The following is a 27,177-nucleotide window of genomic DNA, read 5'->3' on the forward strand; positions in this document are numbered from 1 at the left end:
TATTGAAGAGTCAAAAGATCTAGATGAATTTTTAATCGATGAATTACAAATTTCATTGTTGGTGCATGGACAAATAATGATAATAGGGTCAAGGCTTCCAACTCATGTGAAAAAATCTACAGGAGAATACTAAGAGGTTGTCGTACAATTAATACTAATTAACTCGTAAGAACCTTGAAATAATAATTGATTTCCATGTATAACATGATATGAACTAAAATTCTTAAAAAATTATATATGTTTGATCGAGTTAACTCTTATGCTGCGAGACTAATGTCTCTATTTTCCCACTTTCATAAATCATACCATATAATACGCCACCTCGAGTAAAATCCAACCGTATAGGTCCTTCATTTCTCTCAAATGTCCCACTTCTCACAAATCAAATTCCCACGTTGTCACAACTCTTTGGTTTTTTATCTTTTCCTCTTCTCCTCCGTCATGAATCTCAAATCTGTAAATCCCAGTTTGAAACCCAACTCTATTTCTCCTCAAAATCAAACATAATTTTCAAGTAGTCAAAGTTACACTAACAAAACTGTCGTCATCACCAGTTTATAATGACAAAAAATGACCAACAGGTGAACAATTTTTATTTCTCACAAATCAAATTCCCACGTTGTCATTATTTTTTGGTTTTTCCTCCTTTTTTTTCTCTCATGAATCCCAAATCTGTAAATCCGAGAGTTCGGAACCCAACACCATTTCTCCTCAAAATTAAACACAATTTTCAAGTATTCAAAGTCACACTAACAAAACTTTCTTCATCGCCAATTTAGAATGACAAAAAATTACGAACAAGTGAACAATTTCTATTTCTCCTTTCTCCCGTGAAATAAATTGGTCTTTGATTCATTGCATGCATGACAATTCTTTCTTCGAATTTCTTGGCACCAAATCCTTCACCTTCTTGTTTTGTTACAGTTGAAGTATGCAGATAAGAAAAATAGAGATCCTATCAGTGAAGTACATATCAAGATTTGCAATTCGAATTGAGTTATCATTTTTTTAGCTTAAAGATTAAATATGTTTGTTAATATCCTCCGCCACTAGGCTTACCACTTTTACTCGTAGAGAAGGATTCAATTACTAAGATGTACAACGGGAAGACGATAGAGTGTGTGGCCAGTTACTTGAAATTTTGTAGAGGTAAACTTAGCCGCCGCATAAAGAAGATATGATCTTTTTTTTTTTTTTTTTTTTTTTTTTGCACTTTAAATTCCTTATACTAAACATTGTTTTCCTATCGTTGCAGGATTATCCAGGTTGGTAGTCGTATCTTAAACCCATCTTACCGTGTGAGTGAGACTCTTTGTTTAGCGAAATTGTTATGTACAACAAACGCAACTAAAATTTCTTATACTAAGCTTTTTCTTCTTGTTGTTTTAGACCATTTTGTTTTGTAATATAGTCTAGGCAAAAAGAACACCAAATACGGAAACATTTCAAAATTACCTTGGCAAAATGAGCAACAAATACGGAAACATTCAAAATTATCTTGACAAGACCTATTAACTTGTTAAAGTTGAAAATGTTGCAAGCATTAGATTCCTTGAAACATTAAAAATTAGGAGCTTGCCAAGTAAAAGGTAGAAACTAAAACTGGGTAAGCCATCTGTTATAGGAGGATCACTAGAGATATCATTTGTTCTTTAATCAAGAGTGTGCATCTCTTGCGAAGAAATTAAAAGACACCCCTACAAGGTTCTCCCGCAGTGTAATTTCTCAATTCATCGCCTTTCGCAACCTTTTTCTTTCTTTCCCTGCAAGCTTCTTCATTACTTTTCGTTTATCTGAAACTCTCACTTATTATCATCCCCTCTTAAGAAATTAATTAGTTTAGTTATGGAGTTGTCACAAATTAAGTTCAGTACGTGTTCTTCTTCAATTTTTAGCCATTTGTTTGAACTTATGGTTGGAATTTCCTTGATTAAATGTTACATACAAATTAGTTTGTTCATTCTTTAGACCGTTGACTGTAATTTTGGTTTACATAGAGCTTATTCATGATAAACCAACTTACCAGGTAAATATATTTTCTCATAAGTCTTTCTTGCATAATTCCATTTGTAGTTTATATCTTTCTGATGTTCTATCCTTGTTTTTATTTGTAACTCTTTCTTTCGATCTTTCTCTCACTCTAATTATCTTAAAACCATTTACATCCATATACTTAAAAACTCAGTTTTTCCTAATAATTATACATTTCCTTTTGTTGTTTTAGATGTATTAAACAAGTGCAATATATTCAAACCCATGTTCGTAAATTGGTTATTTTTAATGATAGTATTTATATTCAACATTCTATCTTCAATCTTTACTCATTTTGTGGTGAATGGGTAAATGTCACGAACTGTGTGTTGAAATACCACAAAGAGATTTTGAATCATGAACAACGCTAAATGAAGCTACTATAAATGTTGTTGGTGTTTTGTTTTATGTTGAACATATGCCACTTTCAGGAGTTCAACCTAATTAAGTAACAATTAGATTTAGGTTTTTATTCGATCGTCATGGTTGTTCATATTAGTTTGCGTATATATGTCAAACAAGATAATTTAACACAACAAATAGTTTTGTTTACTTTGATCGTCATGGTTGTGCATCTTAGTTTGCGTATATTAGATCAAAATTTGTGATTTTCATCTATAGGGTGGATAAATAGGACTAACAACATCGGTCTAAGAACTTCATTTAATTAGCATCTTGCGTTAACTCGATCTTTTATGCTGAAAAACTTATTTTATCTTTCCCTTTTAGTAAAAAAAAATACTCCACAGGTAACAAATGGATAAATGTTATTCGATTTCAGGTATTTGATCTTTAAATTTTTAATCAGAATCCTAACATACTTATATCAATATATGTCAAACAAGATAATCTGATCAAAAGGAACATTTCTATTTACTTCGATGTAAATTGTTGTTCATATTTTTGAATAAGTTTGATACAGTTTCGTGATTTTCTTGTATATGGTGGATTGATAGGACATGGCTGATGTTGATTCAGATGCACGTGGTAAATCAAGTATGTTCGTTAAGCAATGGTATGGAAAAATTTCATCATTTATGTTGTAATGAGCATCACGGTAGCGAGAAATATATTTTCTTAACAGATTTAAGAACGTCAAATGGTTTTGTAGGCTCAAATTAAACCTTAAATACCTTAAGATAATTACGTCTTATACTTCTAGAATACTACACATATATTTAGACGATCTGAAAAGTTAAAAATTACAATGAGAAAATATTAAACGCGGAGAAAAAGAGCAAAGTTAAATATTCAAATATCGCTTCTATATTTGGCTTAAAAGGCATTTCCCCGCCCGTAGGGCGGGGATTATGCCTAGTTAATTAATATCTAGGAATTTCGACAACATCATCTTTATTTGTTAAGATGTAAAATTATACTGAAACTTAATGTGATAATAAAATAAAGTTCTACCTCAATAGAAACTGGGGAAAAAAAAACAGACGTGTAATGGTATCTTCAAGGTGGAGCTCTCTATACCCTTCCAAAATGACATTTTTTCCAATATTGAATCACTATCTTATGCTTCGTCCGCCAAAGGATATTTCGAACACCTTAGGTGGCTGAAAGTAACCATCGTCCTTTAGAGTTTCAATATGGGAAGTAGCCCTTGAATCATTACAAGGCTTCAATTGTATAAAAGCAAACCCCACAAATATTACTGCAAGGGACCGCCTATAGTATTTCTTTTAGATTCTTGGACGGCCAATGATAATTCCGAGGCCATCCCTAGATTTTGCCATTTAGTAGAACTAATATGGGACCCCAATATTAGGCACACCTCCAAACGTATATTCCGCCTGTATAACGGAATAATATCAAGGGCAATTTACACGTGTCCTTTCTACCATGCACAGAAAAATGGCACTTGACTTGGTCAATTGACTATGACCAAATTAAGTGTTAAACCATTTTCATTATCTTTAATTTTTTTGGAAACAAAATTACTAATACCATCATCATCACCTAATCCTGTCTTTTGCCATCTCTTGATGGTCTTCCTTGTCTAGAATAATGATCTATAAAATATATTGTCCGCCATTTACTTTAGCTAGCTATCTAAGGTGATGTTTGTTTTTTTTCTAATGTCTGAATTTGAAATTGCTGAATCTGAATTGGCTGAACTGAATTAGCTAAATCTAAATTAGCTTAATTGTTTAATAAGTTAGAATGTTTGTTTTCTCTATGTGAATCATTATATCTGAATCTGTACATTGACATTAATACCCTTATTCCATAGTATTTTAACAAACAAGGCTTAAGCTTTTTATCTACTTCTCCCTTGCCTAAATAAAAGGGAAATAATACCCTAATTCCTCACTCTCTCTATCTCCATCTCTACTGCCTCCCCCTTTCTCCAGAAACCCTAGTTCCTGCCTCTCTCTCTTTCTCCATCTCTACTGCCTCCCTCTTTCTCCAGGAAACCCTAGTTCCTGCCTCCATCTCTACTCGTTCTCCCTCTCTCACCTAGTAGCTCACAGTAGATCGGCGAAGGGTTATGTGATTCTGTCCCTCAATCACTCTCTTTCTGTAACAGTAGATCAACAAGGGTTCATCTCTCTCTATCAGTCGATCTCTCCCTCTCTTTCTCTAACAATAGCTCGGAAAAGGGTTAACCACAACCAAAAGACTTGTGAAAACTATTTACTAATCTTCTTGATGTGGTGGTGGTATATTTTGTGAATGTGGTGGTCTGGTGGCTATCTGGAAGGAGGTGGTGGCGGTCTGATTGGTGTGTTCTTTGGTGGTGGTTTTGGTGGTTTGTACATGTGGTAGTGGTTGTCTAATTGGTGGTGGTCTTGGTGGTTTTGTACCTATGGAAGTGGGTGTTTGATTGGTGGTGGTTGTGGTTTGTACCTAAGGTGGTGGTTGTCTGATTGATGATGGTGGTGGTGGTGGTGGTGGTGGTGGTACTACATAAAATATTTGAGTATGAGAATAATTCTAATTTATGGGGGTGTAATTGACATTTAGCATATTTCAGCCATAGACATTGGTTTTCAGACTTGTTTTGAAGTCTGAAAAATGTGAGCTTATTTTCAGCCAATTCAGACCTCGCCCCAATTCAGCCGAACTTTTCAGATTTTATTAAATTAAAAAACAAACATCTTCAGATCTGAAAAAACTAAAAAACAAACAGCACCTAAGTCATCTCTCAGTGTTGTATAAATAAATAAAAAGTTATTAAGCATTTTTCAAGATATTATATTGATCATGTTGAACAGGCCCAACTCCAAGTGCAAATCTAAGATTGAATGGGTTTTAAGTCATTAGTCTAGTTATCTTGCTTATGCTTATCATATTGTATTGATGTATCAATGTTTAATGCCTATCCTAATCTATAGTATTTAAAAGAAAAGTAATAACGCCCAATAGACCCGACCTTACAACATTTTAAGTACCACAACTCTTGAATAGACTGTTTCCTTGAGAGATGTTAGAGCCGTCCATGTTTACACCATGACAGAACAAAATAACAAGGAAGCTACATGTAGTAGTAGCTTTGGCTTATTAGCCAGCCAGTCCATTTCTCTGAAATTTGAACAAGTTTTAGAAACTTGGAAACAAAGACAAGAATTCAAATGACCAAATTACAAACAAACAAAACAAGAATTTTGCATCCAATGCCGTGTACATGACTTTCAGTTTCCACGATTCTCGCGTTTATTTTTCAGCATCACCGCCAGGCCCCAGCCGATGCCCTTTCTTCACATGAACCACTACCAAGTCACATTTTACCTTCAACAAGAGATGGTCCAACCTAAACTCTTCCACCACACCAATTCTTTCTCCCAATCATGTCGAAATTCACTAACACACCTTGGACCCACCTAAGACAGGCAAAAGCTTCCTACCTCATGTTATTTTTCATTTTTCGTCTTTTTTCTTCGTCAACCTAACACAAATGTCTTTGTATATTCCTTTTATATCCTTCGAAATAGTCGAATCTTCTCTTTACTTTCCCCCTAGCCCTCCTCCTCCATCACACTATATAAAGAAAACTACCACCACCAACAACAACATAACCATTGCTACACAAATTAACTTGGAACAGAACATAACCACCTATATTATCTTAGAGATGGCAATCACTGGCAGATTGCTTCGCGTGTGTAGACCTCTCAGACTCAGTACTCATGCTTCTTCTACGGCCGCTTTTAGTTCAAATTGTCCATCCTCCACGAGGAGTTTAAGCAAGGCCAACGCGGCGATAAACGATCATCGTAAAGGAGGAATTTTCTCTAGTGGAGAAAAGAAGTCCAAAATTGTCGTCAAAGCAGCTGTGGTATCGGAAACTGCTGTTTCTACTCAACCAAAGACAAAAAGAAGAGATGATTTGGGTTCACTACTAATGGCAGCTGTTGCAGATGCTGTAGTCAGGATATCCAGATTTTCAATTAGACGAAAATCATGGAAACAACAAGTTCAAATGATGATAGAAAAGGTGTGGCTCACAATTTACTCTATAACCCATTTTGACAGAAACTTAAAACAGATAGAAAAATGAAAGAAAGAAGAATGAACATCAAGATCTAACATTTTTCTTATCTCTTGAATTTTGAATTGCAGAGTGTGGTCGACTGTCGATTCTTCATGTTGTTTGCAGTTGCAGGCTCGTTACTAGGTTCAATCTTATGCTTCGTTGAGGTACCATATTAGCTAGTAATATCTCTTGTCTCCTTTTATGTGTTTTCCTTAACACAATTTGTAACGAAACTTTCTAATAATTGCAGGGTTGTTTCTTCATTCTAGAATCATATTTTGAACACTTTCATATACTATCATCAAACAACTCGGATCAAGGACACGTTATGCACCTTCTAATTGAAGCTATAGGTATCATCTACTCATAATGTCTCTCATTTTATTTTATCGAACGAGTTGAAACCGTTTTCAAGTGAAGTTGTTTTAAGTTTTTGGATTATGATTACTATTGGCGCCTAATAACAAATTACAATAATTCGTAGATATGTTTCTCTTGGGAGGTGCTTTGCTTATCTTCGGGATGGGAATGTATGCTCAGTTCGTCGGCTCAACGGATATCAGCCGAGCAAAAAGGATTTCACCTCATGTGTCTAACTTCTTCGGTGTCTTCCATCTCAAGGTAAGCTTGGTTCTTGGAATAATTAACGATAAGTTGAGGACTAATTTATGAGACTCATTCGTTATTATGTTTTTTCAGGGTCTTCCAGCTTGTATAGGAGGAATGCAGTCGGTAGCGGGAGCAAAGTCGAAAATTGGTCATGCAGTCTTAATGATACTTCAAGTGGGAGTGTTGGACAAGTTCAAAAGTGTTCCTCTAGTTACTAGTATTGATCTAGCCTGTTTTGCTGGAGCCGTACTAATTTCCTCAGCTTGTGTCTTCCTCCTCTCTAAGCTCTCAATGTGAAAGGCGTAGATAAATTGTTATGGAACATAGAAACGAAAGATGAACCTGCAGGTTGAATCACATTCTTTTTGTAATATAAGGTGTAAATGTTTGATAAATTATTTTCGTATAGCAGATCCCCTTACTTAGAAATTTAAAAGATTATGTTGAATAGAAAATCCTCTTTCTTTTCGATTATTCACGTATAAACTAACTGGTAAAACTGTCCAAGTATAACGCTACAAAAATTCAACATATTTGATTTAAACCATGAAGTACTCTTAAAACAACAGTATATTGATTATTTGAAGTATAAACTTTGGTACAAGAAATTTTGAATTACGTATAACGTTTTACAATATATGAATATCGGAAAATCAGTAATCATACAGCTTGGGGTGGAGACGTGGGTTGAGGAAGAGATCGAGAGGGGATGACTTGTGGTTGACATGTCCTTCTGTGCTCTCACTTAGATCAACATCTACATCATTTGGGGTTCCAAATTCATAGCCATGGATGAGTCGACCGGGAACCAAATGCATAAATTGGAGAGCAAATGATACTCCAGGACACACCCTTCTACCTGCCCCAAACGGCAGTAGCTCGAAATGATGTACTCCAACATCCATGTCTGCGTTCTCGTTCAGAAATCTCTCAGGTCTGAATTGCGTTGGTTCAGACCACACATTTGGGTCTCTCTGCAACTTCCACACATTCACTAATAACCGAGTGCCACCTTTGACATGGAACCCTCCTACTTCACAATCCTCCTATGTTTCACGCTCGAGAAGAGCACCCAATGGGTACAATTGCATAGTGTCCTTAACTATGGCATTCATGTATACCAAATTCTTTAGATTTGACTCTTCCACCTGCCTATCCTTTCCCACATGTGCATCTAGTTCTTCACGAGCCTTTTTCAAGGCGTGACGATTGTTCATCAATAAAGACACGATCCATGTTAGGCTCACAGTTGTGGTGTCAGTCCCACCCATGATCATGGTTAGGCAAGTAGCTTTAATAACGGTATCCGCATCATGACCGGACAACTTATTCTAGTTCACGATTGACAACATAACATCCATGAAATCTTGCCCACTTTCATCAACTAAGTTTTTCTTCCGACGATGTTCTTGTTAGAGTAATGGATATGGATCGGCCACCCGATCCATATGCCATCCACGACCGACCCGGTCGGGTCTATGATGGGTCCCACCGGTTCCACCTCCTCTTGTAATTAAGATTAGTAAGAATCTTTTATTGTATGTTATCATATATATTTACCCTAATTAGGTTTTTCTATTGCTATAAATACATGTAAACCTGAATGTAATCAATATACAGAGAAGAATTAATCTCTACAATCTTCTTTACTTTCCTAGCATCTTTCCTCTTTATTTACAAGTTCATCTTTATAGAACTATCAAAGTTATAGTTCTCACATGGTATAAGAGCCATAAAGTTTTTTTTTTCTCTTTGAAAATAATTGATTTATTGCTTCTCTTATTTCACCATGACTACTGATGCTAGTTCTGAATATACTCCTGGTACTCCACCAAACTCTACTTTGTTTGGAATTCACCATTCTGATTCACCCACCACCATTCTGATTACCCCTCTTTTAAGTGGAGATAACTATGCCTCCTGGTCTCGAGGGATGAAGATGGCTTTACGAGCAAAAGATAAGCTCGGATTTGTTGACGGTTCAATTCAAAAACCAACAACTCCCATTGATTTACATGCATGGGAGAGATGTAATGACCTTGTGTCAAGCTGGCTTGTCAACTCAGTCAATCCTGACATCCGTCAGTCTATTCTTTATGATGAATCTGCTGCAGAAATCTGGCAAAATCTCTATGAAAGATTTCATCAAACTAACGCGCCTAAGATCTTTCAACTTAAGCGTGCTATTTCTACCTTGAAACAGGAAGGTTCGGATGTCTCAACTTATTTTACTCTTCTCAAATCACATCAGGATGAGCTTCAATCTCTCCTTGCCATTGAACCATGTTTATGTGGTCATGGAAAAGCTCTCATTGACAGGTCTAATCAAGATCGAGCCATGGAGTTCCTACAAGGACTCCATGATCGATTTGCTGCTATTCGAAGTCAAATACTACTCATGGACCCTTTCCCATCGGTCCTCAAGATTCATAGCATGGTCAAACAGGAGGAGATCCAACAAAACCTAACAAACTCGGATCTTGCAAGCTCGGAAACCGCAGCCCTAGCTGTCGGGCAGCAGTCCTCGGTTGGACGGTTTGATCGGTCCGGTCGTCAAGACCGAAACCGATCCAAACGAACCCGACCCTACTGCGATAACTGTCACCAGCTCGGCCACCTACAGGCCACGTGTTACAAGCTCCACGGCTATCCGCCACGTCAGCGCAATAATCAACTAGCCGGTTCGGTAGTTACCGGTTCTGCCGCTAACGGTTCGGGCTCTGACCCACCTCAGCAGGGGGCGCCCTCAGCGACGACTATGACCCAAGAGCAATACCATCACCTTGTTCGTTTATACGAACAAGGCAATGCTGCTGGAGGCACCTCGGCTGCAGGCACCACTGATCCTTTCGTCAATCTAGCAGGTAACAATTCTTATTCCCTTCCATGGGTCATCGATTCCGGTGCCGCTAAAAATATTTGTGCGAACTTATCATCTTTTTCTTCTTATAGAAAAGCACCTCCTTATTATTACGTTCGATTACCGGACGGATCTCGCTCTCATGTCCTCCATATTGGATCCGTCCCGTTTAGTAAAACTTTTATTCTACATCATGTTTTACATATTCCATCATTTAAATTTAATCTCATCTCTGTTTCTGAAGTTTCAAAGTCTCTTGATTGTAGTGTTATCTTTGACTCTAAATCTTGTATCTTTCAGGACCCATTAACGACAAGGACGATTGGACTTGGTGATCCCCATGATGGGCTATATTTCTATCGCACGGAACCTAGAATATTTTCTACTTTTCCTATTTCTACTAGTAGTTTCAATTTATGGCATTGGCGTTTAGGCCACCCTTCTTTAGATCGTTTTAATTTTATTATTTCTAAAAATCCATGTATTAAGAGTGGATCAATAAATAAAATTCCGTGTGATGTTTGTCCAATATCTAAACAACCGCGTCTCTCTTTTTCTTCTAGTACTTCAAATACTACGCGACCTTTTGAATTAGTCCACATAGATTTATGGGGACCATTTAATATAATTTCTAATTCCGGCTGTCGATACTTCATCACTATAGTTGATGATTTCTCCCGATGTACTTGGGTCTATTTACTACACTCCAAATCGGAAACTTTCTCCATTCTTTCAAATTTTATTAATTACACAATCAATCAATTTCAATATAAAATCTCAAACGTTCATTCCGGAAATGGTGACAATCTCTTTCCTCAAATACAAACAATACGATCCGACAATGGTTCGGAGTTTCTTTCTCGTGAACTCCAACTACTATTTCTCAAAAAAGGTATCATTCACCAAAGAAGTTGCGTATACACACCTCAACAAAATGGTGTGGTAGAACGCAAACATCGCCACATTCTTGATGTGGCTAGGGCTTTACGTTTTCAAGCCCACTTATCTCTAAAGTTTTGGGGGGAATGTGTTCTTACGGCCGTTTACCTAATCAACAAAATCCCAACCCCCATACTTCAAGGAAAATCTCCTCATGAAGTTCTTCTCGGTTCTCCTCCATCTCTTAACCATCTTCGAGTGTTTGGTTGTTTGTGTTATGCACATAACACAAATATAAAACATAAGTTTGATCCTCGTGCTACACGTGGAATATTTATAGGATATCCTAATGGTCAAAAGGGATATCGTGTCTATGACTTATCAAGTCATAAAATCTTTACGACTCGTAATGTCACGTTCCAAGAAGATCGTTTCCCGATGCAAGAATTTGATCGGCCCCCTCGTTCACCATCACCCCCTTTCCTTTCGATTAGGGATGATGGGTCTTTTCGCTATCCTTCTGGCCGTGACATTGCTCCTCTGTCGGCACCACTGGGCTCGGTTCAGCCCACTGCCTCACTTTCTAACGGCAGCTCCTCGGTTCGGTCACAGGGGGAGCTTCTAGCGAGTCCACATCCACTCCCGCCTGATCACGTTCTTAATGACATTTCTACAGGCACCTCCTCTGGGGGCACTTCTCCTGTTTCGTCAACTTCGGTTTCTACAGACACACCCACTGTCAGAAATTTTACAGGCACCTCCCCTGGAGGCACTCCTCTGTTCCCATCGGCCTCGGCTCCTGCCGACACACCCACGGGCCATAATCTTACAGGCACCCGACCGGACCCTTCTCCCGTCCAGACCACCTCTGACCGCTCTCTCTCCGGTTCCGCTACTGCCGACATACCAACTACTGTTGATACTTTAGTCCGTCCGGTTCGCGACCGCCGACCTCCGGCTCATCTTGCGGATTATGATTGTAACAATGTTTCCTTCCCATTTTTGAATTCTAAATCAGATACTCCTTATCCTCTCACTGATTTTTTATCCGTTGACTCCTTTTCTACTTCTCATAAAGTCTTCTTAACTTCGGTTCTGTCTCATTCCGAACCTACCTCCTTCACTCAGGCCATGACTTCACCTCATTGGAGAGAAGCTATGGCTAATGAGATCAAGGCTCTCCAATCCAATAAAACTTGGACTCTAACTAATCTTCCTAATGGTAAGAAACCCATTGGATGTAAATGGGTCTATAAGATCAAATTTCGGGCTGATGGGTCCATTGAACGGTATAAAGCCCGTCTAGTCGCTAAGGGCTACACCCAGGTCGAAGGACTTGATTACAATGACACATTTGCTCCTGTCGCAAAATTAGTCACCGTTCGAGTACTTCTTTCTATCGCAGCTATCAAAGGCTGGTCCCTTCATCAGCTCGATGTTAACAATGCTTTCCTCCAGGGAGATCTAGATGAAGAGGTGTTCATGAAATTACCACCTGGATTCTCTCCTAAAGGAGAAACAAGGGTCTGCCGCCTTAACAAATCTCTTTACGGACTCAAACAGGCATCTCGTCAATGGTTTTCCAAATTTTCTTCCGTCCTTCTCAAACGGGGCTTTGTTCAATCCCTGTCTGACTACTCACTTTTCACTTATCAACATTCGACCACCTCATTATATGTGCTGGTCTACGTTGATGACATCATCATTACAGGAAATAATGATGCCGCAATTTCCTCTCTCAAACGTTTTCTCCGTTCGGCTTTTTCCATGAAAGATCTTGGCCGTCTTCAGTACTTTTTAGGAATTGAGGTCTCTCGCTCTTCCAAAGGTATATTTCTCTGTCAACGGAAATATATTGTTGACATCCTCAAAGATTCTGGTTTTACAGCCTCCAAAACTTCTCCATTTCCCATGGATCAGAAGTTAAAACTTAGTCCCACCGATGGTGTTCCACTCCCGGATCCTTCCGTGTATCGCCGCCTCATTGGTCGTCTTATCTATTTAACCGTCACTCGTCCTGATATCACCTATGCTGTTAACAGTCTTAGTCAGTTCATGCAGGACCCACGCTCCACTCATTTAGACGCTGCTTATCGCGTTCTTCGCTATCTCAAAGGCTCCATAGGGAAAGGCATTCTTCTGTCTTCCTCTAGCAAGCCACTTATCTCTGGCTTCTGTGACTCTGATTGGGCTGGATGCCCGACAACTCGTCGTTCTACCACTGGTTATATCACCATGCTTGGTTCCAGTCCGCTTTCTTGGAAATCTAAAAAGCAACACACAATAGCCCGATCTTCTGCGGAAGCCGAATATCGGGCCCTTGCAACTCTGACTTGTGAGCTTCAATGGCTCAAATCTCTTCTCTCTGATCTTGGCATTAATCATTCTTCTCCTATGCCGGTCCATTGTGACAATAAGGCTGCCCTTCATATTGCAGAAAATCCAGTTTTTCACGAACGGACCAAGCACATAGAAATTGACTGTCACTTGGTTCGTGAGAAGATTAAAGGAAAGTTAATCTCTCCGCAATTCACTCCCTCTTCGGAACAACTCGCAGACATCTTTACAAAACCACTTGGTGCAGAAGCCTTCCGCAATACTATTGGCAAGTTGGGCCTCATTAGCATTCCAGCTCCAACTTGAGGGGGAGTGTTAGAGTAATGGATATGGATCGGCCACCCGATCCATATGCCATCCACGACCGACCCGGTCGGGTCTATGATGGGTCCCACCGGTTCCACCTCCTCTTGTAATTAAGATTAGTAAGAATCTTTTATTGTATGTTATCATATATATTTACCCTAATTAGGTTTTTCTATTGCTATAAATACATGTAAACCTGAATGTAATCAATATACAGAGAAGAATTAATCTCTACAATCTTCTTTACTTTCCTAGCATCTTTCCTCTTTATTTACAAGTTCATCTTTATAGAACTATCAAAGTTATAGTTCTCACAGTTCTTCCAACCAGTTCTCGAGTAGTGCGTCTACTTTCTTGGCGTTATGCTTCATGGCGCTCATGTGTCCTTGAAAGATATCCAAGAACCCAAGCACAGGAGCCACATCTGGTAACATAGAAACACTAGCAAGACGCAAAACTTCGTCCATGACTTTCTTGTGATGGATAGCCTCCTCCTCACCTTGCACAATCTTAGACCCAAAATGGTGTTTCCCAACAATTACCCTCATCACCACGTTGTTTGAGAGCTCTTCAAACCATTTCTTCATATCCACCAAAACTGGAGTATTATCATTTTGATTTCTGCATTTATCGTACAAGGCCTTGAAGCACGCATTTACCTACGAGCTGTAACGTCTTTGATTGCCTGAAGACGGTTGTTAGAAAGAAGCTTGAGAGTTGATATCTTTCTCAGCTCGCGCCAGTAAGGAACATAAGGTGTGAAGGCTACTATTTCAATAATGTAATAGTAGTTATTAAATAGTACTAGGTGATAACATTGTTTTAGATTGACCTGCAATTGAGAATGATAAAAGTGTGCTTGAATTTGAATTTCCACCAATTTGATGGTTCTTAGAATATGATCAAGTAAATGACTCAACCCAAAGGAAATCCACTTTGCAAAGTTATCTTTGACTAAAGGATGCTAAATTATTTTTTATTTTCTTTTCAATCTTAACGCGAGTTTCAACAAAAAAAAATGCGAGGGATTGGGTTGTAAAAAAATCAACCACAGTCAACTAATTTTGTTCTTGATATGTAATTTTTCGATGGGTGGGTCCCAATTACTAGTGGTTTTATAAATAAGGAAACACTTGCCAAAAAAAAAAAAAATTTTGTTTCAACAAAAAATGTTGTGGAAGTCATACTGCTTTTCGTTTTGGGTCATATTAGAGACCACATCTGAATCATTTTTGGTATCCAATTCATAGCCATGAATCATCGAGAATGAAGGTAGAGCCATATTTTTCAACCATGGCAGCAAGCATCTTGTGAGGCAACTCGCCACCGCCAAAGAGGTGAAGGTGAGCAAGAATAGGCCAAGGACCTGTTTCTAATGGTGCTCTTTTGATCTTCTTAGCATTGGTAGTAGACCTAGAACAACTCCCTAATTTGGGTGTGCATAAGAAAAATGTGTATGGGCTTATAGAGATGCCTTCGTCCATGTGGGTGGGCTTGTAGATAGCTTTATCCATGTATGTGGGCTTGTACATGCCTTTACCCATTTGTGGGCCAAGTAACCATGTTTCATAAAATCTAAGCGGGGCCTCCGGGTTTATTAACCTTTTCTTTAGGCGGTTTCTAGTTTCCAAATTTGATGTCTGGAAAGTTAGGAAAATATAATTATGTATTTAGGAAAATATTGACAAACATTGAGATTCTTGCTAAATTTTCAATTTATAGTATATTTTTGCTTTAGAATGCAATTAGAATAATTACCTCTGTCAATAAAAAAATTACTAAAATAATTACTCTACATTATTAGCAATATAAAACATATAAATGGGTGAATCCCCCTTTGATTTTAAACAAGGTAAAACAACAAATTATCTCACATTGATTGTTCGATTAGAAGAAACGAAGAGGTTGAAAAGGCAGAACAATGGAGGAGCTTCTTATTCTATTACCAATACCATTTATATTTTTAGTTCTTCTGCTTTTCTCCAATCTTCCACCTAATTTCGGTCTTGGATTTTTCTTAGTCCTTTTCGTTTTCTTAATCTTGTTCCTTGCATTCACTTTAAAATAACTTATGTATGAATATGCAATGGTAGTTTTTTTTTTGTTGAGAGAATGCAATGGTAGTTTAGTTATAGATTTTATTTAATGGGAGTTATTTGAATAATATTACAATTTTGTCAAACAAATAGTCTACTTTATTCTTGTTTCTTCTATTCGTTTTAAAAATAATTTATGTGTTTTGATAGCAACTTAATTCGTTCGGCTATAAAGTTATTGAAAGAGATGATGTGGAAAACATAATAGTGTAAGACGCCTTATTCATATCCCAAATAATGTCGTAGAAAACCCTAACCCTTAGATAGCATAGAAGCACACAATAAGCCTTCCCTAACTTCCCAAGAACAACACCACCCCCTTTCTTTTCCTCTTATTGATGTTTTCAACATTAAAAAAATCTTCAAGAATGTCGGTGAAGTATATTATGGTCTGAACAAGAAACATCCAATGAGAAAAAGGCATACATTTAACTACATATACAACTTATATAACATCACATCAGAGACTACTAAAACGAACTTTTGGAACGTAGGTACTACAAACTGAACCAAATTAGCGAGCGTTGAGTCTTTAAGAAAGTGAAAAACAACTTAAACTAATTGTAAAACTAGACTTCTTTTGAGATATTATCATCACCAACTTCTTCTAGTTCATTACTCTTCTTTTCCTCTTCTTCGTTCTCAAGATTAATGCATTTATACCATTTTGCACAAAATACATAAACTACAAAATCTATAGCGGATAAGATGGCAAGAAGGAAGTAAAATCTATCCATATGACCATAATTGAGAACATCTGGAATCCAACCTAGTCTATTTCCTGTAGTGGTAATTTTCATTACTATGTTAACTAGTAAAGTGCTAACATAATTCCCAAGAGAAATCGGAGCCATGCAAAGGGAGCTACCAAAGCTTTTGATTCCATCCGGAGCTTGACCATTAAAGAAATCCAGTTGACCGACGTACATAAATACCTCAGAGGCACCAACTAGCATATATTGCGGTATTTTGCCAGAATATGCTTAAAGAACTAGAATTTGTTTGTGGGATTGATCTTTTTAATCTTTCAATCTCAGTAAGTCCGGCAACTACCATAGCTAACAATCCAACAATCAATCCAATACCCATTTTTTGAAGATCACTTATACCTTTAGGATTTCCCGTGAATCTACTAGTTACTGGTACAACTAAATCGACTATAGATGCAAGTGAAGATTAGAACACTAACAATATCGAAAGCCGACATACTTGCAGCTGGTAAGTGGAAGCTGCAGGTACTAGTATCCATGACTTCTCTTTGCTCAACGAATAATGAGGTCATTTGTGTGAAAACAACCGAATAAATTATAATGCAAAGCCAAATTGGCAGCATTTTTAGCACACATTTTACTTCCTCCACTTGAGTCACTGTACAAAGTCTCCATGGACTTACTTTCTTTCCTTCACATAAATCCTTCTCTGTTATAGTTGCAGCCTTGTCTAAGAAACTGGAAATCATTTCAAGAAGAAGATGGTTTGAAATCTTATAAACATATAACTTTATTAAGCTAAAATTAAATAAGAATCACATTTTAAGAATAATAAATGCTTACCCAAATTCATCACTATGAAGTATCTTTCAGCTTCCCTTAATGGCAGATTCTGAACCTTCGATTTCATAGAGGTTATTCCCATTTGAAGGGACACTAACGTTCCATTTTCTCACGAATGCGACAAATACCTGAGCCACGTTTCAAGGGATTTCCGCATGCGACAAACAGCTGAACCACTTGATGGCAAGAACCCCATAGGCCATAGTCCAATATCCGGAGTCAAATAAACTAGAATTGTATTTGAGAAGAGTGATCCAAGGTTAAGTGCCACGTAAAAATAGCCAAAAAATACTATTTTAGATTGTTTTTCTTTCGCCTCTAATTCATTGAATTGATCAGCTCCAAAAGTAGCTATTGTTGGTTGGTATCCTCCGTATCCAAAAGCAACTAAGTAGATTGAGAAGTAAAACATTGCAACACCAACTATGGAAGGATGAAGTTCAACAAAAAAGAACTGTGGAAGGATGTTTGCACAACAATAACCCAAGACCCTGGAAAAGAAGTCACAGTAATTGAGAAAATAATAGTTAGATATGGTAGTGAGAAATATATTTCTTACTATTAAAAAGTAAGAAGAGACGAAATGTACTTACAAATTGAGTGCTCAGAATCATCTTTTATGGAAAATGTGCCCGTTTCACAAACCCTAATTTGTACCAACATGCAACAATTATTAGTCTAGAATAATAAATGGTAAGAAAGAAAAAGGAGAAAGGAGAAATAAGAAAATATTATGAATCTGTAAACTATTCAACTTTCAAGATCTTCTACTTCAAGGTGTAGCCAAAAAAAAGTACAATGTGAAAGTAGAGTTGAAGTGAAAAGAAATTTAGAAATGGTATCAAACCTAGTAACTTCTTGTAGATGGAAATGGAGGTAGTGGAGGAAGTTAGAGACTTAGAGTAGATGATGGGTATATATAGCCCGGCTGCCTGAATGAAACCCAAAATTTGGGAATAATAAGAAATTAAACCCAAATCTGAATAATATTGTAAAAAAATTCATTTTGTCAAAATACAATTTTATCAAAACATTTTTGAAAATTTCGGAACAAATCAAAGTTTGCTCTCAACAATTTTGTATTTTCTCTCAACAATTTTGTAGATGTGTGAACAAATTTGTTTTTTTTCAGAAATTGTTTTTCAAAAATATTTTGCATCTTCTTTTTATTTGACAAACACATTGGCTGACACTTACATTTTATAACAAGTCACGACAATTATATACGTTGTTAAGAATATAATGATATATGTTGTAAACATTTTATAACAAGTCATTACAATTATAAACGTTGTTAAGAGCATAATGATACATGTTGTAAACATTTTATAACAAGTCACGACAATTATATATGTTGTCAACGTTTTATAACAAGTCACGACGTTATTGTATATGTTGTCAACATAGAAGGGTAAAAAAATGAGATTATAAAAAAATAAAGTTGTCTTGTTAAGAACATAATTATATCTTTCAAACAAAAAAACGAACATAACTATATATGTTGTCAACAGTTTGTTGCCAACAGTTTAAAAATTGAGTTTTTTTTTACATTATTATTCCTGAGTGTTTTTTTTTTCGTATTTGGGCTCAAATTATGGGCTTTTCTTACATAGGTTCTTCCGAGAACCGCAAATAGAATCGGCCATGCTCTCATTAAGTATGCTTTAGAGTTCAACATTTGTAAAAAATGGAAGGAGACGGAAGTACCACCCTACATTGTTAGTCCATTAATTTTCGATAGAATTAATATTGTAATCGACATACCTATTGATTAATAAAAGGCGACATCTACTCTTCATAAAAAAAAAAACTATAAACAACAATGCTTGACTAAATTGTGTACCTAGGTTCAACTTAGGATGAGTCTAACTCTAGGTTACAATAGCGCTACGTCAAAGTAGTACTTTTATGAAAATTATATTAATAAAAACATCTTAAGCGATTGTTGGACGTTTCGAATTGTAAAATTATGTAACTTGTGAATTTTGAGAAAATAAATACCTAGGAAACGAAACAATATACACGTCATGAGTGGACATTGAACAACTAATGTATCTCACAGCCAACAACCGTTGGTTGGAGTGGTAAGAAGTACAATCTTCTTCCTTAGAGGTCAAAGTAACACCGTGAAAGTGTAATTTTTCAAATTTTAGATGTTTAGTGTGGCTTTCTATTAATTGCAACATAGATGATACAAGAGGTCCCCTTCAAAATTTAGATGAAGATTTAGGTTGAGCTCAATCATTCGTACTGCTGCTTGAGGTGCAAACAATCCTATTCATATTTAGGGCTCATCTACCTCTCTCTCTCTCTCCCCCTCACCATCTCCATAAAAGAAATAAATTTCGGTAGAACCAACCGGATCAGGCTGGTCATGAGGCCAAAGCAAGCAAAACCTTAACATTGTGGTCATTATCACGATCCTCCTGGTAATTTGTAAGATAGAACTCAAATTTTATTCTAGCCTCTAAGCTTTACTCATTCATATATGGACGACCTAAAAGTTGGATAGAATTATTGGAGATCCTAAAATATCAAGTTTGAAAATTGTGTTATTTCAAAGATCTTTAAGACAACTGTCTCCATGTCATCATCAAGATGGAAATAGAGTTTTGAGTTGGAGAGAATTTTGAATAGGGAGATGCTAGAGAGCCCAAATTTTTTGGGCATTTTAGTGCCCAGCTGATGTGGAATCACTAAAAGACAAGGTTTTTTCAAAGTTTGACTACGGTGGGGACCGCTTTTATTTCTAAATGAGGAAATATGTCACCCTCTAAGTACCAATTTCTAAGTCACTCTATCATTTTCCTTTTGAATAATAAACTCTATTAATTCTATGGAGTCAAAGTTTCCACTAATGAAAATTGCCTTAAAGGAGCTCCAGGTAAGCACTAGATTAGAGCTTTATGTAACAATGGATCTCCTTGTGAAAAATATTAAGATTCATCGCCTATTAAGGAAGAATGCGGGAAGGAGAACGAAAAAGTTAGAAAAGTGAGAGTCAAAATATCTTTAAATAATATTAAAGTTTTAGGTGGTATTGTTTCTGGTCAGTAGGTTATTTGTCTGTGAGACTAATTATAATCAAATGTACCACAATCATTTCATATTTCCACATAATAGATTCACAATTCAGACTTACATTTATACCAAACATAAAAGAGGCCAAAATCAATTTAAGTCAGCTATTCAGATGAGTCAATACATCCGTCATAAGTTACTGAATGTCTCTTTCTCTTTTCCCCCTTTCTTCTCTCTTTCTCTCTCTCTCCCGCTCTCTCCGTCATTCTCTCCTCTCTTTAGAAAACTTCCGATAATAACTAGAATATAGACCCCTCGCCAAACCTGACAAGGGTTCAAACTAAGTTACTTTCTTGTGAGTGAGTGTGAGAGAAAGATAGAGAGAGAGAAAGCATGAGAGGAGTTGGTGGTGTAAGTAAAAATATGGATATGGAGGAGTAATTTTCTAAATTTCATGAACATTATTTTTCATACGTTAGACTTCCAATTTAGACATGGTTTTTGCAACAAAATAAAATTTAGACATGGTTTAAAGTTTGAAACTAGTGAGCCTTTATTAAATCGGCTAAGCAATCTAACCATCTAACAAACATTTCATATTTACTTCAAAAAAATATATATTTAATTCATGAGTTTTTTTTTTTGTTGAAAGAATTTGACTCTTGAATTGAGATCTATATATCAAATCTGAATAAGGAAAGAACAAACGCAACCTCGAACTCACCTCTAGAAAAGAAAACAAAAAAGAATTCTCAGCCAAATACCTCACCTCACATTCCGATTTATGTAGTGATAATTAGTAGCCGTTAGATCTACTCGTGCCCTAACTTTTCATAGTCAAATATCAAAATAAAAAATCAACGGTTAGAAATGAATGAGAAAAAGTAAAATTTGGATGTATTGGGTCACATGACGACGAGCCACTCGGCCCAAAATCCATACTAAATGGATGTGCAAACTATCCACATACTATATATCAATATATAGTCGTATCTCGAGGGAAAACCATAGTGATGGATCTAAGGAGTACCGTATTCCAGAATAGCTGAAAAACGTACTCCACTCCTATTCTAAGCCTTGAATGAAGGTCCTCTTTGGTTCCAGTCATCCTGGTTAGAGACGGCCAGGAAGATTAGGTTTTTCTAGGTCTCTTTATGGACGGAGTACCTAACGAAACACAAATTCCAAAAGGGTACTATTATACAATTTCTATATTGCTTAAATAATACGGTAGATCGCGTAATTTGGGGAACTAGTTAAGGGTAAATATGGAATTCATGAAAGCAAAAGAACAACACAAGTATCATACTTGATGGAGATCAACCTCTTTTTTATACTGGGCCGAGGAAAAGAGATTAGAAAGAAACGAAGAGGAGAGAGAGAGAAGCGAAAACTCAAAAAAAGCAAACAAAATAAAACGAAAACTTAAAATAAAAACTAAAGAGACAGACAGACGAAGTTGAAAACCCTAATTATTTGAAACCAAATTACAGTAGTAGTAGAAGAAGAAGAAGAGAAACGATGAAGTATTATTATTATAAGAGAGAGAGAAAGAGAGATGAAGAGTGATTGATTGATGATATAATCTCCATGGCGAAACTAGAAGAAGAAGAAACAGAGGAGAATCATCAAACTTGGCGAACGTGGGAAGAGTTATTGTTAGCATGCGCTGTTAAACGCCATGGAACAAAGAACTGGGATTCAGTCGCCATGGAAATACAAAATCGAACTTCTCCTCACTTTCTTGTTACACCTCAAAACTGTAAACAGAAATATTATGACCTTCATACTCGATTCATGGTGGTGAATGATGATAATAATATCGTTGATTTTGAAGATACAGATCAATCGAAAGATGTTAAGATTCCTTGGCTTGATGAGTTGAGAAAACTTCGAGTCGCTGAGCTTCGTCGTGAAGTTCAACTTTCTGATGTCTCTATCGTGTAATAATTACTAGATCTGAATTTCAATAATCTGGATCTATTTGATTTTCTTTTGAGATCTGATGATGAAACTTTCGTTTCTTTTTCTAACAGGTCTCTGCAATTGAAATTGAAGAGATTAAAAGAAGAGAGAGAAGAAAGCTTCAGAGAGAAAGAAAATACCGATGTTAAATCAGATCTACAAGACAAGGTAACACAAGTCGAGAAACTAGAGAGAGAAACTGAACCGGGAAAATTTTCACCGCCGATTGATGTTTCCGGTAAACCGGTTTCCGGCGATGAATCCGACCGCGATAATCAGTCATTCAATGAGTCGAATTCAACGGATCTGAAAGATGAAAATCGTAGTGAGGTAAGAGAAAAAAAATCAGAACCGATTCAAATCGCAACCGGTGAACCGGATCTAGTTATCAAAGATTCTCCCGTCGATAAACCGATCGGGGATTGTTCATACAACGGGAGTACAGAAACGATTGCTAAAGACTCGATTATTCCGGCTGTGAAGAAATCGTCGGCGGCGATTCCGGTAAGAGAAACACGTAAACCGACCGAGTTATGGGAATCGGTGGCTGAGTCAAAAGGAGGTGGAAACGAAGAAGGAACAAAAGAGAGTAGTGATGTACAGAGCTCAGCGAGTTTATCGAGAAAAGGGAATCGACGGAGGAAAATTGTTTCAGGAAGTAGTAGCGGTGAAGAACGTGAAACAGATGAAGTTTCTCCCGCCATCAAAACAATCACTGTCAAATCTCAGCCGTTAATTGGTTTTCTCGAGATGGTTCAATCACACAAACACGGCTCCTTATTCGAGAGCCGGCTCAAAATTCAGGTAATTAAAATCCTTTTATTTTCTTTTTCCTGAGATAATAATTTTTCTTAATTAATCTAATATACTAGTAATATTATCACAAACAAACATTATCAATTTTAAATAAACTACTCAAAATCTGCAATAAACGGTCAGGATAAAAACTTAGGTCTAAAAATATGAGCAACAAATATCTAATTTAAATATAATTTAGTTCATTTTATATGGGACAAAAATTTACATAATATACAAAGACTTAAAGTGAGGTCATCATATTCTTTTTCTCTCAAGTAAATTCATGGGTCCTTCAACAAAAAAAAAAAAAAAAAGTAAATTTATGGGTATTTCTCTTTTGGTATTGAAAACAAAATAAGTTTCTAAATTATGGGAAAAAGAGGAAAAAAATAGTTAAAAAAATATCCTATTATGGAGATTTATATTTTTGTAAAATTCAATTTCCATATTTTTTTTAAGTTGCATTATTTAATGGGCTATTTTCACCATCTTTCCCACAAACTTATATGTTTGTTTGCATATTAAATTTTTCAAAGTTTTACTGTCTTCGTCTCCATCTTTAAAGGACATCTATTGTTGGAGGTCTATATTCATTCTCCTTAGCATAAGTGTTGACAAAGAAAATACTAAAGCTGAGAAAACGAACTATTGTTTTGTTAAATTTTGAAAAAAGAAGAACAGGATCGATTTATTAAGTAACAAATTTGAAAAGATAGGATTAGGGGATCAAGCATTAATTTAGTCATATACCAAAGTATTTGGAGGTTGGCCCTCTAAAATTAATTGAAGAAAACATTGGTCTGTGGCGGTCTGGCGGAGGTGTGCAACCATCTCACAACTCTTTTAAGGTTAAGCATGTTTTGGCCGAGTTGTATATTATCATTTCTTATCATAATTTATTCCATCCACGTATGATTGAATGTCTTTTTTTCTATATAATAAAAGATTAGGCCTCATACTATCTAAATTTCCTTCATCAAAAAAAATACAATCTAAATTTCAAAAACATTACTTTTTCTAAATCCTTCAAAATATTACTTTGGTTTAACAAAAAGTTTTTCGGCACGGCCTATGATTGATGGGTCATTCATATGCCTTTATTATTTTTTTTGTGTAAGATATTGGTCATATAAGTTGTTGGTCTTGGATGGTCTCACTTTTTCTGAAAAAACAATTTAAACAAAGTTTAGCCTTCTTTGATGTCCTTGTGATCCTATAATGAAAACTAAGCCAATTATTTTCCTTCAAAACTTCTGTTATTACATAATTACTCAACCCCAATTCATTGTTTTGTTTGTCAAACCCATGCCTACTTTAAAAACTACTATAATTATATAATATCATCCTTAATTCACTCCTTCACCTTACACAAAATAAAATCAATTTCAGAGAAAAATACAATATCTTAGATTTCTTTTGGTACTTAAAGACACGAAATGTCAGTTTAACATCTCCAAATGAGACTAAATCTAAATCAGACCCTAATTTTTCTCTAACTCGCTTTGTTGTGAACTCGCGCATAGTTTTGGATTTTGATTCTTATCTTTGGCCTATAGGTATAAATAGGTTTTAATAACTCTTATGTCCGTATTAAGAAAGTCCATATGACATGATTTTTTCGCCATATAATGATTGAGTCATCTAATTTCAGGATAAACCCGCCCAGGCTTATTTACTGGGTTGCTCATTTCTGATTTCTTAAATATAGACCAGATGTCATATTTTATTTTAGGGTAATTTTAATGGCGCCTATCCAACGTGTTATTGTATTCCCTCTCAAAGCATAATTTGGAATAAAATTGTAAGGATATTATAGCCTATAGCTCTAGTCAAAAAAAAAAAAAGGATATAGCCTATAGGCGCCAATAACATTTTTAAGGGGCGTTTTTAAAAACTAGCGGAATTAATTTTTTGTCACCCTCTTTTGCAGTAAGTGAAGAAAACTGCCTCGATTTATTGCACTAGAAAATCATCTTTATCTAGGTTCACACTGCTTCATCCACGTGTCAAATTGCAATCCTCCTAATTGTTTCAAGTCAATAAAGTTGGTACACCTCAGCTAACGTGTAAAGAATCATACTCACGGTCGTTTCAATTTCGACCCCTCCAACACTTTCTCGTTTAATACAAGTCCACAAGTTTTTGGGTCATTCTCTTTTTGGTCCATATCTTGACCTTTGACTTTAACATCTAAATTTGACCGGTTTTACAGGAAACAACCAAGTACAAGAGCTTAATCAAACAACATATGGACTTGGAAACAGTTGGAACCAGGCTCAAAGAAGGTATTTATTCTGGTTCAACTCGGAAATTCTTCAGAGATTTGTTGCTTCTCTTCAATAACGCCATTGTTTTCTTCCCCAAAAACTCATCGGAATCTATCGCCGCTACTGAGCTTCTTGAATTAGTTACTAAAGAATTAGCCACAAGATCGCGCAACCAAAACCTTTTAACATCAGAAGAACCCACATTACTGAGAACTCCTGCGCCACCACCACCACTACCGCCTCTACCTAAGCCCGACCCAGAACCTATCGATTCTCTCTTACCAAAACCCATTGTTCATTGTAGCCGGAAACGTAGCTCAATCTCAGCTAAACCAGCAAACAATTATACACCAGTTGAAAAGAAAGAGGATAAGGTGGTTAGGAAACTCGAGGAGAAACCAGTACTTGATAAGAAGCAAACTGATAGTTCTTTGGTAGCTGATCAAAGCTTGTTGAATAAAAGAATGGGGGAGAGAACTACTTCTGGCACGAGGAGCTCGAGAAGCAATAAAAGACGTAAGAGCAACAACACTAACATCATAATGAATCCAAATTCGAAACAGAATTCTAGTCCAAGTTTGGATCGAAATTCATCAGGTAAGGGGACTGCTACTGAGGATAATAACTCAGAGACAAAGACGGAGAAAGAGAAAAAGAACACTAGCAATGGGAAAACAAATACATTAGCGAAGAAGAAAAGTGTGGAGAATTTTTTGAGCAGAATGAAAAAGAACTCCGGTTCGCCAAATGAAACACTCTTAGAGACGCTAAGTAACTCCTCACCAGTAAGCAGTAATAACAAAAAAGAAGATGGAGGGAATAAAGAAAAAGAAGAGAAGAAAGGTGGTAGTGGTAGTGGTGGTGGAAAGAAAGAGGAACAGGTTAAGAGACAAAACACAGGGAGAAAATCACAGGGAAGGGAACAAAATAGTCCAGCAAAGAGAAGTGTGGGTAGGCCACCGAAACGAGCACCACCACCACCACCACCTCCTTCTTCATCTAAGAGGAGTAGAGAAACTGTTGAACAAGAGGTTAAGCCGGCAAGGAAACGGAGGAGAAGGTGAAGATCAGGTTGTAGCAGTTTCTGTAAATTATTGTAGCGGTTCCATGTTATTTTAATTTCTCTAGATTTTTAATTTTATTTTTTACTAGTTTCTCTCAAAAAATTTATTTGGGTGATTTTAGTTTTAGGGTTTATGTGTCAAGGTCTCCCAATTTTATTTGGGAGGTTGGGCTATTTATTATCTATATCTTTTTTTTTTTTGTTGAAATATTTATTATCTATATCATGTTGAGCTTTTCTTTTATGTGAAATATCATGAACTTTTAGCTCAAGAGATTTAGATTTTTTTTTTATTTGGCTGGTGATTCGGGGCTTCCAACATTTATTTTGATGTTTATCTTTTCATCTTCACCATCACTACCTTGAGTCTTGACCACTACTGATGATGTCGGGTTATGTCCCCACGATCCTAAGCAGAGTGAAGGGATGCTAAAGAGTACAAGAACTTCATACTTCTCTTCCTGTCATGGTTAGTCACACACATAATTCACATCATAAAATTCTTGCAAAATAGGTAAGTTATACTTTTGGCAGAGCAAGAGGCGTTTCTCTGCTCCCCAATGGGTTTTTTCTTGGCTTCACTGCGATATGATCAATTTTGTCCGGAGGCCCGAACATCTTCTTGCTCTGTCGGAGCACATCTCTGTGTATCTGCACCTCGAGCTCTGTTCTACCCGATAGTCTACACAACGCTTTTCCATAAAACACATCTCTTCATCTTTATGTGTCCATCCGTAATCAAATTTTGTGTTTTTCAACCAAAGATTTGTTTTCGAATATTTTCGTATTTAATGCGCCTGCTTGAAACGTTTTTAATGGAGCATTTATTTCACTAAACTCGGATTTTTACAGTTTCACTGCAAGAATCAATGCCCTATAAATACATGAGACATTTTCGCTCTATTTTTA

General features: G+C 36.5%; 2 protein-coding genes and 2 pseudogenes across 2 annotated transcripts; 2 read left to right on the top strand and 2 right to left on the bottom strand.

Annotated features, from left to right (window-relative positions):
• The first annotated feature begins 5,847 nt into the window (after nucleotides 1–5,847).
• Nucleotides 5,848–7,597, top strand: LOC147541564 (uncharacterized). The gene is made up of 5 exons (XM_086638616.1): nucleotides 5,848–6,475; nucleotides 6,601–6,678; nucleotides 6,765–6,867; nucleotides 6,999–7,135; nucleotides 7,214–7,597. The coding sequence occupies exons 1-5, from the start codon at nucleotides 5,936–5,938 to the stop codon at nucleotides 7,418–7,420; spliced, it is 1,065 nt and encodes a 354-aa protein (XP_086494742.1). The 5' UTR covers nucleotides 5,848–5,935; the 3' UTR covers nucleotides 7,421–7,597.
• Nucleotides 7,598–7,694: 97 nt separating this feature from the next.
• LOC147541565 (protopine 6-monooxygenase pseudogene) lies at nucleotides 7,695–15,049 on the bottom strand (annotated as a pseudogene).
• A 719-nt stretch (nucleotides 15,050–15,768) lies between these two features.
• Nucleotides 15,769–19,567, bottom strand: LOC147541566 (protein NRT1/ PTR FAMILY 7.1-like; annotated as a pseudogene).
• A 1,941-nt stretch (nucleotides 19,568–21,508) lies between these two features.
• On the top strand, nucleotides 21,509–26,540 carry LOC147541567 (uncharacterized). The gene is made up of 3 exons (XM_086636870.1): nucleotides 21,509–22,118; nucleotides 22,212–22,944; nucleotides 25,151–26,540. Exons 1-3 carry the CDS (start codon nucleotides 21,766–21,768, stop codon nucleotides 26,267–26,269), a joined length of 2,205 nt encoding a protein of 734 aa, XP_086492996.1. The 5' UTR covers nucleotides 21,509–21,765; the 3' UTR covers nucleotides 26,270–26,540.
• Nucleotides 26,541–27,177: the final 637 nt, after the last annotated feature.

The sequence above is a fragment of the Eschscholzia californica genome, unplaced genomic scaffold (genome assembly GCF_041429995.1).
Source record: "Eschscholzia californica isolate CP2 unplaced genomic scaffold, dmEscCali1.0.p SCAF_4, whole genome shotgun sequence".
NCBI lineage: Eukaryota > Viridiplantae > Streptophyta > Magnoliopsida > Ranunculales > Papaveraceae > Eschscholzia > Eschscholzia californica.

What these genes read in the sequence shown, in the direction of transcription:
- LOC147541564 (XM_086638616.1), top strand. Translation starts at nt 5,936, where the DNA reads ATGTCTTTGTATATTCCTTTTATATCCTTCGAAATAGTCGAATCTTCT. An exon ending in CAATCTTATGCTTCGTTGAG is followed by an intron (nt 6,679 to 6,764) that starts GTACCATATTAG and finishes TAATAATTGCAG; the next exon opens with GGTTGTTTCTTCATTCTAGA. An exon ending in TCGGTGTCTTCCATCTCAAG is followed by an intron (nt 7,136 to 7,213) that starts GTAAGCTTGGTT and finishes ATGTTTTTTCAG; the next exon opens with GGTCTTCCAGCTTGTATAGG.
- LOC147541567 (XM_086636870.1), top strand. Translation starts at nt 21,766, where the DNA reads ATGGCGAAACTAGAAGAAGAAGAAACAGAGGAGAATCATCAAACTTGG. An exon ending in CTTTCTGATGTCTCTATCGT is followed by an intron (nt 22,119 to 22,211) that starts GTAATAATTACT and finishes TTTTTCTAACAG; the next exon opens with GTCTCTGCAATTGAAATTGA. An exon ending in AGAGCCGGCTCAAAATTCAG is followed by an intron (nt 22,945 to 25,150) that starts GTAATTAAAATC and finishes CCGGTTTTACAG; the next exon opens with GAAACAACCAAGTACAAGAG.